The 12,115-nt window shown below is 38.6% G+C and overlaps 2 protein-coding genes across 4 annotated transcripts in view; one reads left to right on the top strand and one right to left on the bottom strand.

The window, feature by feature from the left end:
* Positions 1-2,849, top strand: part of LOC124531848 (chitooligosaccharidolytic beta-N-acetylglucosaminidase) — a 29,969-nt gene extending 27,120 nt beyond the window's left edge. For all 3 annotated transcript variants that reach the window (XM_047106400.1, XM_047106399.1, XM_047106398.1), the window contains exons 15-16: positions 211-358; positions 2,597-2,849. In XM_047106400.1, the coding sequence (XP_046962356.1) occupies positions 211-358; positions 2,597-2,681 (233 nt within the window). In that variant the 3' untranslated portion in view covers positions 2,682-2,849. The remainder of the gene's footprint in view (positions 1-210; positions 359-2,596) is intronic.
* A 1,139-nt stretch (positions 2,850-3,988) lies between these two features.
* LOC124532170 (chorion class B protein M2410-like) lies at positions 3,989-4,806 on the bottom strand. The gene is made up of 2 exons (XM_047106902.1): positions 4,720-4,806; positions 3,989-4,304 (listed from the first exon to the last, which is right to left on the bottom strand). The coding sequence occupies exons 1-2, from the start codon at positions 4,768-4,770 to the stop codon at positions 3,996-3,998; spliced, it is 360 nt and encodes a 119-aa protein (XP_046962858.1). The 5' UTR covers positions 4,771-4,806; the 3' UTR covers positions 3,989-3,995.
* Positions 4,807-12,115: the final 7,309 nt, after the last annotated feature.

Raw genomic sequence — 12,115 nt, 5'->3', positions numbered from 1 at the left:
CCGACGTCAAATCTCGCAAAAATGTTGTCCAAATTAAGTATTAGATCTGTGATTATTTAAGGTAGTTTTAAGTTTAATACATTATATTTTGTAACCTCCTAAGAATTCTCAACCAGGGCGGCATGTTCGCTTATGCGAAAAAGCCCTTTTTTTAGAATAAAAAAAAAAAAAGTCGTAGGCTAAGTGTTGTGTGAGTAACGCGGCCCGTAGGTGGCGAGGCGGCTTTGTGGTCGGAGCAGGCGGACTCCGCCACGCTGGACGCGCGCCTGTGGCCGCGCGCCGCCGCGCTCGCCGAGCGCCTGTGGGCCGAGCCTGACACCACCTGGCACCACGCCGAGGCGCGCATGCTGCATCTCAGGTGAGCCCGCGCCTGGTACCGCCCGGCACCGCCCGGCACTGCCTGGTACCGCCTGGTACCGCCTGGTACAACGCACTCGTACGAGCACGTGTTCCTTCTGAGTAAATCTTCGTCGATGTTAAAAAAGAGATGTTTCCTTATTGAGCAGATTGTGTATAGCCGCTAGTGTTTGGCTTAATAGTTCGCAAGCACCGCCCGGCACCGCCTGGTACCGCCTGGTACCGCCTGGCACCGCACTCGTACGAGCGCGTGTTCCTTCTGAGTAAATCTTCGTCGATGTTAAAAAAGAGATGTTTCCTTATTGAGCAGATTGTGTATAGCCGCTAGTGTTTGGCTTAATAGTTCGCAAGCACCGCCCGGCACCGCCTGGTACCGCCTGGTACCGCCTGGCACCGCACTCGTACGAGCGCGTGTTCCTTCTGAGTAAATCTTCGTCGATGTTAAAAAAGAGATGTTTCCTTATTGAGCAGATTGTGTATAGCCGCTAGTGTTTGGCTTAATAGTTCGCAAGCACCGCCCGGCACCGCCTGGTACCGCCTGGTACCGCCTGGCACCGCACTCGTACGAGCGCGTGTTCCTTCTGAGTAAATCTTCGTCGATGTTAAAAAAGAGATGTTTCCTTATTGAGCAGATTGTGTATAGCCGCTAGTGTTTGGCTTAATAGTTCGCAAGCACCGCCCGGCACCGCCTGGTACCGCCTGGTACCGCCTGGCACCGCACTCGTACGAGCGCGTGTTCCTTCTGAGTAAATCTTCGTCGATGTTAAAAAAGAGATGTTTCCTTATTGAGCAGATTGTGTATAGCCGCTAGTGTTTGGCTTAATAGTTCGCAAGCACCGCCCGGCACCGCCTGGTACCGCCTGGTACCGCCTGGCACCGCACTCGTACGAGCGCGTGTTCCTTCTGAGTAAATCTTCGTCGATGTTAAAAAAGAGATGTTTCCTTATTGAGCAGATTGTGTATAGCCGCTAGTGTTTGGCTTAATAGTTCGCAAGCACCGCCCGGCACCGCCTGGTACCGCCTGGTACCGCCTGGCACCGCACTCGTACGAGCGCGTGTTCCTTCTGAGTAAATCTTCGTCGATGTTAAAAAAGAGATGTTTCCTTATTGAGCAGATTGTGTATAGCCGCTAGTGTTTGGCTTAATAGTTCGCAAGCACCGCCCGGCACCGCCTGGTACCGCCTGGTACCGCCTGGCACCGCACTCGTACGAGCGCGTGTTCCTTCTGAGTAAATCTTCGTCGATGTTAAAAAAGAGATGTTTCCTTATTGAGCAGATTGTGTATAGCCGCTAGTGTTTGGCTTAATAGTTCGCAAGCACCGCCCGGCACCGCCTGGTACCGCCTGGTACCGCCTGGCACCGCACTCGTACGAGCGCGTGTTCCTTCTGAGTAAATCTTCGTCGATGTTAAAAAAGAGATGTTTCCTTATTGAGCAGATTGTGTATAGCCGCTAGTGTTTGGCTTAATAGTTCGCAAGCACCGCCCGGCACCGCCTGGTACCGCCTGGTACCGCCTGGCACCGCACTCGTACGAGCGCGTGTTCCTTCTGAGTAAATCTTCGTCGATGTTAAAAAAGAGATGTTTCCTTATTGAGCAGATTGTGTATAGCCGCTAGTGTTTGGCTTAATAGTTCGCAACTGAGATTTTTAATTGAGATTGATAATTGAGATTGCCGAACCTAAATGAACTAGTTCGCACTTTCCAAGTTGTTTACTAAGCTGATGCTGACGAACTGATTAACTAAAGCAGCGATCTGTTTTTTATTGATTCAAAAAAAGAGCTTCTCGTACCGCTAGTTTTGAACTACACTTACTGCGACAGGAATATTGTTTTTTTTTTTTTAATTCTAAATTAAAGATAAATGAAATGAATGAATATTTGAAACTGTTTGGTTGGCCTCATAGTTTAGTAAGTAACTCTAATGTGGTTAATTACTGGATTTGAAAAGAAACGTCTTCCTAGCTTCAAGTCATATTTAATACCAATAGAAGATTTTAACATAACACAAAGAAAGCTTAGGCCACACGAGATGTTCGTATAAAGGCGACTTAACACTAGACTAATTCTATAATATAACATACACACTAACACACTATAATTATTACACTTCATAACGAAGTAGGGAGCGATAAATCTTCATTCATTCGTTCATCTGTGGGAGCGCTCTATTAAATTTTGCGAACTACACAACACTTATAGCCGCTGCCTATTATTTTATTATCATCACATACATTTCAGGGAACGTCTCGTCCGGTTGGGCATCCAAGCGGAGTCGCTGGAGCCCGAGTGGTGTTACCAGAACGAGGGTTACTGCTACGCATAACTGTGATCGTCGTCACTTACAAAGCAACCCCGTGACTCCTCGGTTTCACCATGACACAAACTGTTATCTATATATTGAGATTATGAAACTATTCAGTGAAATTAAAGTCATTTTTCTACTTAATTATTTTTTATTCCTACGTTGGAAATTAATAAAATTAATATTTTATTTTGTTGTTTTATTTTTATACAATACTACTTACATTTGTGAAAACGCCTTTCCAGTAGGTGTCGGCGAAGTTTGTAGTTAAACTCCAATATTCAGTTTGCAATGGTAAGGCTTTGTGCAAGCCCGTCTGGGTAGGTACCACCCACTCATCAGATATTCTACCGCCAAATAACAATACTCAGTATTGTTGTGTTCCGGTGTGAAGGGGAGTGAGCCAGTGTAACTACAGGCACAAGGGACATAATATCTTATTTCCCAAGGTTAGTGGCGCTTTGACGATTTAAAGATTAGTTAATATTTCTTACAGCGTCATTGCCTATGGGTAATGGTGACCACTTATCATTAGGTGGTCCATATGTTCGTCCGCCAACCTATACCATAAAAAATACAATATATATCACTTTATACTGTAAATAGACTTTACAACACTGTAAGAGTCGACGTAGTTTGTAGTTAAACGACAATAATTATACAGTTGACAATCACTATATATTTTTTTCGAAATATTACTTTAAACAGAATTTTCAAAAACCCGCTTCCAGTGTCCGCGTTTCCAAGATGGCCGTTCCGAATGCCGCGCGCCACCAAGCGGCCACCAGTGTGACCAGTTGATAAAATCATTTTATTAGTAAAACTACCTCACATTGCCCGCAATTATTAAAGAAAACCTTACACATTTAATGCGATTCGATTTTAGTAAGTTAATTGCGTAATGACTATAAAAAGGCTCAATAAAATAATGAGGATTTTTGTCATTACATAAAAGTATCAAGGATTTGGCAGAAATCATAATTGACACAGCAAAGCAATATTTTTTCTGCATTGTGACGTTTTATACCGAAACTTCGAAAACATGTCATTATTATTAATTTTTGCGTAATAAAATTATGTATTACCAGTTATCGTATATAAAGTATATGGTCTTATTTATGGCGTACGATGGCACAGACATAATGAGGGATTTTCTTTCATTGTTTATACTTCATTATTACATACACGATCAGCGGGTATAATTTTACGGATTTAATACACCGTATCCAATTATTTTTAGTTCATACATACTTTTTTCTAAAAAAAAAAAAAGTGGATTTAAAAATTAAACATTTATTTAACGAGTCCTTAATGATTTAAATAATTAACAAGGTTTTAATACACCCCAATTGGTGCACGGCCTGCTGGCGTTTCTCTTACGATGCCAACCTCACCGTTACCACAGTTATACAGAACCGATCCTTCGCCGACCGCTGGAACGGAGCCTCCTAAGGTCACCGTGCCGAGGAACGGCAGAGACCCAGCGACAGATACAACACCGTCCACAATTAAGTCATCAGCTACGATCGAGAAGGAGGGAGCTGGTAGGGCCGGGATTTGCATCGTCAGCTGACTGGTGAAAGGGCCCGGTATGCCGAGGCCCGCTAGGCCATAAGCTTCTGGTATACATTGGGCGAATATACTCTAAAATAAACAAAAATCATATATCATCAATACACATACAAAAATGCTGAACAGCTGAGATGGCCTAGTGGTTAGAATGGGTGCATCTTAACCGATGATTTCGTGCATTTCATCTAGTGCTCGGCGTTGAAGGAAAACATCATGAGGTATCCTGCAAGTGTTTAATTTCATTGAAATTCTGCCACATGTGCAATCCACCAACCCGCATTGAAACAGCGTGGTGAAATATGTTCTCAACCCTCTCCTTAATGGGAGAGGAGGCCTTAGCCCAACAGTGGGAAATTTACAGGCTGTTACTTTACTTACACACAAAAATTGAAATCAAATCTGAAACGAAACTGCACTATAAATTCTATACAGTAAAACGTACTACCGATAGACAGTTAATTAAAATTTAAGTAACAATAATATATACCTTTAAGAATAAAAATTGGAAGCAGAGAACAAATACGGTCTTAGTCGCCATATCTTTTGTTTGTGTGCCTTGTTAGACTTTACTAAGTTTTGATGCCCTGCACTAACCTACTGTCCTATTTATATTGAATTAAATTTATCACTGCACTAATTAATATATTGATACTTACATCATATTATCGTCATTACAAAACAAATATTTCTTACTATATGGTTACTCTATTGTTATAGCAATGTCGTTGCTAAATTTCCGATAACAATACTAAGTGTTAATTATGAAATTTTATTAAAATATTATATAATTTTAATTAAGCCGAATGCACTTGCATTATGTTATAAAATAAAATTTATTTAGAAATTATAAAGTTTTCGTTGTAAAGGTTTTCTAAGTTACAATGACATTTTCTTCCACAATGGTTTGCAACGCACGTGATGATTCGGTTTTTTTAGTTATAGTGTACGTATCAAAAGTTAATTTTTTGTATTGTATTATTTATATATTAGCTGTGCCCGTGACTTCGTGTTTGAATTTAACAAAAAAGGTTATAGTTGTAGCCTAAGGACTCATTAGTGCATCAGCTGACTATCAATTCACTGTCTGAAAGTCCCGTCAAAATCGGTCTAGCCATTCCAGAGATTAGCCGGAAGAAACAGACAGACATTTTTGCAGACAAAAATTGTAAATAATGTTATTTCGGTATTTTATTCATTTAATAAATAGCTGTTATTTTAATATGAGAAAAATACATTCCAATTTTATTCCATGTATAGATTGGTATTGTTTGGTACTATATTATATTTTCAGCAAGGTAAGTTTACCTGCGTAGTATTATTATAAAAATTACAGTCTGGCATAAAATGTTAAGCCACCACCGGTTCTACCAAGAAGCACCGGCAAGAAACGCAGTAGTTACTCTTTTCCAACATTATTTCTTCCACTTTCAAACAGTACCTACTAAATATTTTCTTATTTTTGTATTCTCGTTCAAAGGGCGAGCTGGTATAATTAGAGGCACAATTTATGTAACATCTTTGTTGTTGTATTGTGTAATCGTCGGTGTCAATTTCAATGAGTAGGTGACCATATCATTAATTAGCTCACGTCGTGTGTATTTTAAACAAAAACGCTGCCGACGTATATTAGGCTAGTATCCAAAATATATGGCCATTTTATTTTGCAAATAATAAAAATGTATTATATGCATTATCTTAAATTAAAAGATTTATCAAGAGGGCAAAATGCCAGGGCCGCGTGTTTGGTCGCTTGCATTCTAGCATGGGGTTGGTGACCTTAGATTTCAATGAGCTGGTGAAGATATTTTTGCACTTGAATTCAGCGAGGTCAACGGACTTACAAAAAATAGAGATGATATTGTTGTATTCAATGATGTTGTAGTAAACAGATATGTTATTAACGCGCAAAAAGTGAAGACTAGAAAACGTCCTAATTGGGACGTTTGCCTTTAGTTGTTTTACGTAGTAATACGTTATAATTCATCATAATTACGTAGTAATACGTTTTACGTAATTAAAACATTAGATTAGATTATCCCTTTTACTTATTGTTTTTCTCAAGCTATCCTTTTTACTTTTAACGAAATGTAAAAATAAACTAAAATAAACGGTCCCCGGCGCGGCACACTTTTTTCTGTTGTTTAGTATGGATATAACCTATATGTTTATTAGAATATCATTGGTTGTATTCAAAATACAAATATTTATTACTGGAATCCTATTTTGTTGAATCTAAATTTGCGGTCGAAACACTTCGTGGTGCAAAAAGTTTCATTAAAAGTATAACACCTCGCCTTATTTGACGACCTCCGTGGTCGAGTGGTGTGTAAATCGGTTTTCACGGGTACGCCACATCAAGTCCCGGGCTCGATTCCTGGCCGAGTCAATGTTGACAATCATTAGTTTTCTGTGTTTGTGGTAACGTCGTAACTTCTGATTTTACCATACCATAACACAAGTGATTTTTTATTTACATTGGGATCAGAGTAATGTATGTGATGTTGTCTCATATGTATTTATTTATTTATTGCCACTGGTGACAGAGGGGTAGTTAGTTTTGTGCCCAAAGGATCGGAATTGTGGTTCAATGTGGAAATACTTGCAGGATTCTTGCCACCATTCCAAGCGATGAACATTTTTAAAGTGATTATTTTTAATCCGCATTTGTATGAACAAATGATAATAATTATTATGTTAATCAATATCATATTTTGTTGAAGGATCAGTTTATAGAGTCAAGGCAAAACAAATGAACTCATTTGTTGTTCAACATTTCGATCTATATTTAAATCGTTTACGCATTAACAACATTAAATGCTTAAATATATATATATACAAATATGAACTAAAACTAGTTACTGTATAAATCTTGACCGCGTGGAATGGTGGCAAGAATGCTAGCAGCATTTCCCCGTTGAATCGCAATTCCGATCCTCTGGGCAAAAAACGAACCAGCCCTCCTGTCACCAGTGGAGGCAATGAGGCGAGGTGTTATACTTTTGATGAAGCTTTTTGCACCACTACTCCAAGGGCCAAGCGTTTCGACAGCAATTTACAGTTAATTTAATTTACAATTTTCAGTTTACGCATTAACTATTTACGAGTACATTTAAAGTTATACAATTATTGAGATATTGCATTGGTTCTGTTATGCAACAATATGCATTTCAAAATACATCCCGAGTGTATGTATTTTATTTGACTGAAATGATGTAGAGAATTTGGACGGTTATTTCTATATCAGATCAGACTAAAAAAAATCATATTATTCATTGAAATAGTACTTTTTATAAAGACACTCCTGGAGTCAGGCTCGGGTTCCATCATAGGACGCTAATTACTGTAAATACAGCATTGTAAATCTGTTTATATACGCGTTAAAAAACGCTTTATTGTGAAGTTTACTTGATTAAAATTGATTTGATTTGACATCACATTTTATGTCGTGTCACTATTAGAAGTCCTACTTTACTAAGTTTACTTGATGGTAGGGCTTTGTGCAAGCCCGCCTAGGTAGGTACCACCCACTCATCAGATATTCTACCGCTAAATACGCAGTATTGTTCTGTTCCGGTTTGAAGGGTGAGTGAGCCAGTGTAACAACAGGCACAAGGGACATAGCATCTTAGTTCTCAAGGTTGGTGGCACATTGACGATGTAAGGAATAGTTAATATTTTTTACAACGTTATTGTTTATGGGTGATGGTGACCACTTACTGTCAGGTGGCTCATATGCTCGTCAGCAAACCTAAACCATAAAAAAAATTGGGTCAATAATTAAGCGACCTCTTTGTTTTGAAGGATTCATTTTTTCACGTTGGTAATCGGACTGGCATATGGGTCAGGCATCAGCTGATGGTGAGTGGTCATAACGGCCTGTAGAGATTGGTACTGGAAGAAATATTAATCACTAGAAGTCGCCCACGGCTTCGCTAGCGTTTTAGGGTGTTGGTTGCCATTGGTAGGCAAAAAAAGTAGCCTATGTACTTTTAGTTTGCTTGATGACTAATTTCATCAAATTAGATTCATTCGGTTTGGTCGTAAAAGAGCGACAGGCAGACAGACAGATGAGCTGAGATGGCCCAGATGAGCTGAGATGGCCCAGTGGTTAGAACGCGATCATCTTAACCGATGATTGCGGGTTCAAACCCAGGCAAGCACCACTATATATATGTGCTTAATTTGTGTTTATAATTCATCTCGTGCTCGGCGGTGAAGGAAAACATCTTGAGGAAACCTGCATGTGTAAAATTTCATCGAAATTCTGTTACATGTGTATTCCACCAACCCGCATTGGAACAGCGTGGTGGAACATGTTCCAAACCCTCCCCTGAATGGAAAAGGAGGCCTTATATCATCAGTGGGAAATGTACAGGCTGTTACTTACTTCACAGACAGACAGAGTTACATTCATATTTATAATAATCATCATCCTCATTTCAACTATGTATTACCAACATTGGGAACTAAAATGAACACGTCAATAAAAACGGCCGTGCAATTTATTTCGGACTGACGATGATTCTTTGACTCTTCTTGAACTCCACTTCGCTTCTATAGAAAACACAGTCCGTAAATCTTCACATTGCTCTTACATTTCTTTTTTTCTTGCTCATTATCAATGGACAGATAGCCTTAGTCTAACATAACTTACTAATATATGCCGTCACAAATATTTATTCATGATAAATGTATTTTTATGAATTAACCCTTGGGTGTTTAATTCTTGTTAGCAATATTACTGAATTACTTGTGGTTTTCCTGTCTTTATTAATATGTAATTCACATCTATTTATATAGAATTGATAATTCAACCTTTTCAGAATTGCAAAAACAGCATGAGTATTCAATATATATATTACTGATAGCAAAAGCTATATTTAAGTAAGATAGGCTGGTGGTTAGACATATAAACCTGGAATAGAGGTCCGGGCAAGGGCGATGGATGGATGTTTGATGATGATGGCTGAACAGAGTAAGAAAACCTTCGTCAGATTTCAAATTAATTTCTTTGTCCAGTCTTAAACTCTCAGTACCTTTTGAATCTAAACATCAAATCATTGCGACGCAATATGTCATTCTCGATCAGTAAAGCAGATTATCGCTCATACTGAGTACTTGATAATAGATCTTAAGATGATGAATCTTTTCTCACCCTGACTGTATAGGAACAGGAACAGGAACATAGGCGAAACCGCAGCTGAGAATAAGTAGTGATATAAAAGAGAGTTTAAAGTACCGAAATATCACTATGTAATCAATTCATCACGTGTCAGGTCAAAAGTTAGAGCAATGACCACTCGACGACGTTTATCTTAAGTTCGGCCGATAAGATTTTCGTACAATGCGTAAATTATTAAACAATATGTTTATATAATAAGAGTCGTTTCCAGCTATTTAAATCTTGATCACATTTAGAATATTTTTAACATTGAGTTGAAGATTTACGTAAAATTTCTGAGTAGATACGTTTGATGGTAGAATTAATTGTCCACGTATTTTATGATAATAGGTCACTCAGACCTTTGCAGTTTAATCCTAGTCTTAAGCAACACAAATGGACAAATGTCCAAAGGGCCGAGATTTCAAGCGAACAAGTGATATCAACTCCTACATAATATATTTTAACTATCGTTCTTCTGTAAACAAAATCTTAAAATTAAGACATAAATGACAGTTCGCGTTTTGGTTCTCTTCACTGATGGTTCAAGGTTTCTTCACGATGGCTTTCTTGACCTTGGATTAAGAGGAGCTTCTTCACCTATTCAACCACTAAATTCTTGTGACGTATTGTGTTTCGGAGTGACTGGCGAGCAGCCTAATATAGTAATTTTCGAGCCTCAGTTTGGAACACGTGATACAGAATACTATTCATTATTCAAAATTAATTCATTATATATGGACTATTCATTAACAAAAGTAGATATCGTAAAGTTGAATCCACATCCTGAATCGGTTGTAGATAAACGTTTCATACGGATCCGTAAAATTACATAAAAATAAACCTTTTTTTAAAGCTAATTTAAGTAAAGTATATCTTGATTTTGATTGTGTTTTCCACAGAGAAGAACCGGCGAGAAACTCAGTAATTATTCTTATTCACCACCATTCTTTTTATTTTTTTACCTTTTTTATGACTAATTGTTGCCCACGGCTTCGCTTGCGTTTATTGGTTGGTTGTCATATGTTTGTAAAAAAAGTAGCTTCAAGTAGTAGTTCAACTTTGTTTCATAGCAAATTTCATCAAATTCGGTTCAGTGGTTCCATAGTGAAAGATCGACAGACAGACAGACATATTTACTTTGACATTTATAATATAAGTATAGAAGAATATATTCATTAAATAAAAATACTAACTCCAAACTTTCAAATTTTCACTCTAAGTGTGATAAGTGAGAGTTTATCGAAATCATTTTTAAGAATTTTGCGGCTTCAATGAAAGTGTCGCCCTGTGACCTTCCGCTGTACACAGTACTGATAATTATTATAAATATATTACGTAAAACTACCTCAATTTTTATACACTTTTGATATCGTCAAAATATACCTAGCATATCGTATTCTTTTGATTTTATAACTGTCGAAACTCATCAAATCACTCAAGAAAAGCCGAAAGCCTGTAAATTTCCCACTGCCGGGCTAATGCCTCCTCTCCCTTTGAGGAGAAAGTTCGAAACATATTCCACCACGCTGTTTTAATGTTGGTGGAATACACACGTGGCAGAATTTCTATGAAATTAGACACATGTAGGTTTCCTCACGATGTTTTCCTTCACTGCCAAGCACGAGATTAATTATAAACACAGTTTTAGCACATGTATATTCAATGGTGCTTGTTTGGGTTTGAACTCACAATCATCGGTTAAGTTGCACGTGTTCTAACCACTGCGCCATCTCGGCTCAGCCAGTCTCGACCAGTCGTTAACCCAAATCACATTTGACTTATGTCGTAACTGCTAGTGTTTCTTGTTCTAAGATTTTAATATTGTTTACTTTGACACTCATTTCAGATTTTATAGCTTTGTTTTAAAGTGTTTCCGGGTGAAATGTCCGTTGCTAAATCAGTGGCGTAGCTAGATGAGGAAGGGCCCCGGTGCATAGAAAGAGAATCGGGCCCTCACCCCTTCTTTCCCATCACTCTTTAACTAATAATTACCCTTTAAAAATATAGATACCAAATAAGAAATCTTGTGCGCAGGGTCCGGATTTTCTAGCTTCAGAAGCTTAAGGTTTAATTTAGAGGGCCCCCTGAACTCCGGGGCCCTGGTGCACTGCACCACTTGGCCCTACGATAGCTACGCCACTGTGCTAAATATATCATTTATAGTTATTGTATGTACCATATATATAATACTAGTTATTGCCCGCGGTTTTGCTTGCGTTTTAGAGATGTCGTGTTAGGCAAAAAGTAGCCTATGTCTTTCCATGGAGTTCAAGTGTGTTTCAGATAAAAAAATTTTGTTTTTTTTTATGGTATGCGTTGGCGAACGAGCATATGGGCCACCTGATGGCAAGTGGTCACCATCGCCCATAGACAATGACACTGTAAGAAATATTAACTACTCCTTACATCGTCAATGTGCCACCAACCTTGGGAACTAAGATGTTATGTCCCTTGTGCCTGTAGTTACACTGGCTCACTCACCCTTTAGACCGGAACACAACCCTTCAGACCGGAACATAACAATACTGAGTACTGTTATTTGGCGGTAGAATAACTGATGAGTGGGTGGTACCTACTCAGACGGGCTTGCACAAAGCTGTCCACCAAGTAAATTAGTAAATTAATTTTATCAAATTCGGTTCATTGGTTTGGTAGTGAAAGAGCGACAGACATGTAGAGCTACTTTCACATGTATGGTATTATAGTATAGATTAACACG

This window comes from Vanessa cardui, chromosome 8 (genome assembly GCF_905220365.1).
Source record: "Vanessa cardui chromosome 8, ilVanCard2.1, whole genome shotgun sequence".
In the NCBI taxonomy this organism is placed as follows: domain Eukaryota; kingdom Metazoa; phylum Arthropoda; class Insecta; order Lepidoptera; family Nymphalidae; genus Vanessa; species Vanessa cardui.
This window is presented reverse-complemented; position numbering and strand designations above follow the sequence as displayed.

Coding starts and splice junctions, on each gene's coding strand:
- LOC124532170 (XM_047106902.1), bottom strand. CDS start 4,770: ATGGCGACTAAGACCGTATTTGTTCTCTGCTTCCAATTTTTATTCTTA. Junction 4,305..4,719: donor TCCAATTTTTATTCTTAAAG/GTATATATTATT, acceptor TGTTTATTTTAG/AGTATATTCGCCCAATGTAT.